This window comes from Otolemur garnettii, unplaced genomic scaffold (assembly GCF_000181295.1).
Source record: "Otolemur garnettii isolate 467f Iridium unplaced genomic scaffold, OtoGar3 scaffold00146, whole genome shotgun sequence".
NCBI classification, from domain to species: Eukaryota; Metazoa; Chordata; class Mammalia; order Primates; family Galagidae; genus Otolemur; species Otolemur garnettii.
In genome coordinates this window covers 119704-124217 of record NW_003852541.1, presented here as the reverse complement: position 1 = coordinate 124217, position 4514 = coordinate 119704, and the positions used below count along the sequence as shown (strand labels likewise).

General features: G+C 51.6%; 1 protein-coding gene across 1 annotated transcript; it reads right to left on the bottom strand.

Annotated features, from left to right (window-relative positions):
* Positions 1 to 757: 757 nt before the first annotated feature.
* S100P (S100 calcium binding protein P) lies at positions 758 to 4140 on the bottom strand. The gene is made up of 2 exons (XM_003799166.3): positions 3953 to 4140; positions 758 to 918 (listed from the first exon to the last, which is right to left on the bottom strand). The coding sequence occupies exons 1-2, from the start codon at positions 4088 to 4090 to the stop codon at positions 769 to 771; spliced, it is 288 nt and encodes a 95-aa protein (XP_003799214.1). The 5' UTR covers positions 4091 to 4140; the 3' UTR covers positions 758 to 768.
* Positions 4141 to 4514: the final 374 nt, after the last annotated feature.

The window sequence follows — 4514 nt, the reverse complement described above, 5'->3', positions numbered from 1 at the left end:
ATAGTCTCACTGTTGCCCTGGGTAGGCTGTAGTGGCATCATCATAGCTCACAGCAACCTCAAACTCTTAGGCTCAAGTGATCCTTCTGCTTCAGCTTCCTGAGTAGCTGGGACTATAGGTGCCTTCCATGCCTGGCTGATTTTTCTATTTGTGATAGAGACAGGGTCCTGCTCTTGTTCAGGCTGGTCTCAGGCTCCTGAGCTCAATGGATCTTTGGCCTCCCAGGGTGCCAAGACTGTAGGAGTGAACCCCTACAAACAGCCTGTTAATGGCCTTTATGGTCTTTGTGGCAAAAAGGAGTGTATCATTAAAATACGTTACTTGCAAAAACATGATGTTCAGAGAGACAGAGGGGCCTGAGTTCATTAAGTGGCTAGTGACTGAAAGCATGATGCATATCCCTGAGCCTCCCCTGGGTGGCACTCTGACAAGGGCCACATTGTGTCTCAGTTAAGGGCTGGCAGAGGCGGGTACTCGGGAAATGACCAGTGAATGGATTCCTGCTGACTGACGTGTCCAACATTCAGGTAATGAGTAATTAAATGACCAATTTCGTTAGCGAATTATTTTCTGTGGGGAGAAGACACTGAAGTGTTAAGGAAATAACCAGTTTTTCTGAGACTAGGATTATTTCACAAGCATTTATTAATCGAGGGGCATCAGCAGGCTTAGCCCAGGATGTTAATTGCTGAGAAGGACTTTCTGGAAGCCAGGGACTTGCTCCCAAGCCCTGCTGTGCCTCTGTCAGGAATCTGGGTCTCCAGGGCATCATTTGGGTCTTGCCTGCTCAAAGTACTTATGACAGGCAGATGTGAGTGCAGCCACAAACACGACGAACTCGCTGAAGTCCACCTCGGCATCTCCATTGGCATCCAGGTCCTTGAGCAGTTTGTCCACAGCATCCTTGTCCTTTCCACTCTAGAAGAGGGAGAAGCCCAGGGTTAGCAAAGGGTGCACCCCACTGCTATGGGGCAGAGGGAAGGCACCCAGTTGTCCCTCTGGCTCAGCGCTGGGAATGGCTGTGCATAGCAGACACGTGCTGTCCCTGGAAAAACTTGAAGGCTTTTAAGAAGTGAGCTGTCCTAGGCTATGTGGCATGACAAGAAGTAACTTGTGGGAGGTGCCCTTAGCTCAGTGGGTAGGGTGCCAGCCACATACACTGAGGGTGGTGGGTTTGAACACAGCCTAGGCCAGCTGCAACAAAAAAATAGCCAGGTGGTGTGGTGGGCACCTGTAGTCTCAGCTACTTGGGAAGCTGAGGCAAAAGAATGGCTTAAGCCCAAGAGTTTGAGGTTGCTGTGAGCTGTGATGCTACAGCACTCTACTCAGGGTAACATAGGGAGACTCTATCTCAAAAAGAAAAAAAAAAAGAAGCAACTTGTAATGTTTTAGGTCAAATTTCAATTGTTTTGTGCTATGCAGGAGGGAGTTTTATTTATACTTTTGAAGGGGATAAGCTTTGATTTTATTGTGTGCTTTAAAGCGATGGTTATTCCCAGGAAATGTATCCACTCAATGCTCTATTCTTTGTGCACTGAATTAGTTGCTTTACACAAACCTGTGACCTCGCAACCACCAGGCAAGGAAGATGCATCACTGTATTACAGATGGAGACCGTAGTCTCCGAGATCACACAGGGAGAGAGGAAAGCTGGGGTTGAGACCCAGGTGTGGAAGGTGCACAGAGGTGCCGTCTTCCTCTCTGCTTAGGAACCCTGGCCGGGGGCCCAAGGTTCCAGGTTTTCTTTGAGAGGGTCAGGCTGGCAGGGGTTTCTGAGTCTGCTGGTGTGACAGTTGGCAAATGCAGGATCCTTAGCAAGGGACCAAGCACAACCAGCATACAGAGCTGAGCATAAGCAGCAGGGGGGCGCTGACGACCCAGCCCTGGCTGGAGAGCTGCCCATCCCTGGTGGAGAAAACAGTTAATACGGTGGAAACGAATTATCTGACAGAGACTAGGCCCAAGGATGTAATAACAAAAGTAAGGGAGAAAGCACGATTTCAGTAGTAAACAAAGCGGTATGTCCATGTTGGAATACCTCATGGCCATTCCAAAGGATGCTTATGAAGTTTGTCCCCAGATGGTCACACAGTATTTATGAAAACCCGGCTGTGCTAGGCACTGGGCAGGGCATGGAGGAAACAGAGCCACTGGGTCATTCTAGTCCCTGCTCAGGTGGACACTGTTCTGACTTGCCCTGGCTTTGCTATGCTCCAGAATCCTCTGGAGGGAGGGCTGGGGTTGTGCAGACACCTGGGCTTTCTGTTTTGCTCAGCCCCCAGCAGACACTAATGTAACTCAAGGTAGGGAATCCCTGGTTTGGCCACTCGTTCTCAAAGCGTGTTAATTGGATACTTGCCCCTTGCTCTCCTGTACCCCGACATCTTGGGTCACAATCCCCAGGGGCTAAATTCTCAAACCTGACCACTGATCATTATCAGAATACCTCATGCCCCAGGTACAAGTTCTGAGGGTGGGTCAAAGTCTGAGAATTTGTGCTGTGATGTTAAGTTTGAAATGAAGTTAAATTGCACATAGATTAGGATTTCACATCACTTTTGCATGGGGAAGAGTCTGGGAGGGAGACAGAGGGTCTGAATTCCAGGGGGAAATTTCTTCCCTCCATGTTTCTATATTTTTACACTTTCTTTCTTTCTTTTTTTTTTTTAGAGACAGTCTCACTTTATTGCCCTTGGTTGAGTGCCGTGGTGTCACAGCTCATAGCAACCTCCAACTCTTGGGCTTAGGTGATTCTTTGGTCTCAGTCTCCCGAGTAGCTGGGACTACAGGTGCCTGCCACAATGCCCAGCTATTTTTTTGTTGCAGTTTGGCTGGGGCCGGGTTCGAACCTGCCACCCTTGGTATATGGGGTCAGCACCCTACCCACAGAGCCACAGGCACCACCCTACTTTTACACTTTCTATCACAAATGGAACTTTATTTTTATTTTTATTTTTTATTTTTTTATTTTTTTTTGAGACAGAGCCTCAAGTTGTCCCCCTGGGTAGAGTGCCGTGGCCTCACAGCTCACAGCAACCTCCAACTCCTGGGCTCAAGCGAGTCTCCTGCCTCCACCTCCCAAGTAGCTGGGACCACAGGTGCCCGCCACAACGCCCAGCTACTTTTTGGTTGCAGCCATCATTGTTGTTTGGCGGGCCCTGGCTGGATTCGAACCCGCCACCTTAGGTGTATGTGGCTGGCGCCTTAGCCGCTTGAGCCACAGGCACCGAGCCGGAACTTTATTTTTAAAAGATATCTTCACTGCATTCATGTTTTGTGCAGAAGTGATGCCGGAATTTCCAGTTGTGAGCACCAGCATAGGCGAAGCCCCAGAGGCAGTGGCCATGTCTGGAGGCCTGAGGGGGGAGGAGGGTGGGAAGTGGAAGGAAAGCGGGGGGGGGGGGGCCCTGCTTACACCTGGGAGGCTGCCCCTGCTTACACCTGGGAGGCTGCCAGGTGAGGGAGGCCCCTCCATCAGGACCTGAGGTCCTTCTTAAGAGATTGCTTTGAGACATACGAACCCACTGGCTGCAGTTCTGGGCAGACCAGCACCAGGATGGGACCTCTTTCTGTCCTCATTCCTGTCAGTCTCATTAATACCAGGTGACAAGGCCTGGGACTGGGAGGAAGGCAGGCAGGTAGGCGGTGGAGGAGGGGTATTGTGGTCAGCAGCCCGGGAGAGGGATAACAGCAAAGGCCCTTCACAGGGTCCTGCATTCCAGTCTGTCCACTCCCACCCTACAAACTGGCCCCGCAGGCAAGGAATCCTGGCCACCTGGACACTGGGCTCAGCTCCACGTGTCAAGGATCAACCTGATCACACCCTCTCATTGCTCAGACACTCTGGTGCACCCTGCCTGGGGTGGCAGATCTATCTGTTGGCTAGGCTGCCAGAACATTTCAGGATCCACCTCTCTGCCCCACCCCACTGCCTGCCTGGCTTGGTGCTCACCTGCAGGAAGCCGGGGAGCTCCTTCTCCATCAGCACCTTCAGCTCCCCCTTGCTCAGGCTATGCCCGTTGCCCTCGCCACCTGAGTACCGGGCAAAGACGTCGATGATCATGCCCATGGCTGTCTCCAGTTCCGTCATGCTGCTGGGTGGTGACTCACCTTCTTCCTGGGGCTGCTCTGGCCAAGGAAATGTCCCACCAGAGGCCTCTTGGTGCTTTATGTGTTTGGCTTCATGTTGACACAGCGGGTGGGACAAACAGGGTTGGAATAGTCAACAAATACTGCTCCTCCCATGCTGCGCCTCTTGGTTCTGATGGAACACACTGTTGTGACTTCCTCTCAGGAACTTTTCCTCCAGCCCAGGCCTAGAGCATGGGCCCCCACTGGCTGCCCTCACTTTGCTGTGCTTATCTATATCTGGGGCTCATCACTGAGTCACCGGAAGCCACAGAATCCAGGTCGCTTCTGGCATTTTTCCAGGGCCCAGCTGTAGGGGGACTGGGGGAGGCTGGCTCCTGCTGGCTTCAGGATGGACTTGGAGGCTGTTTTGGGAATGAAAAGTT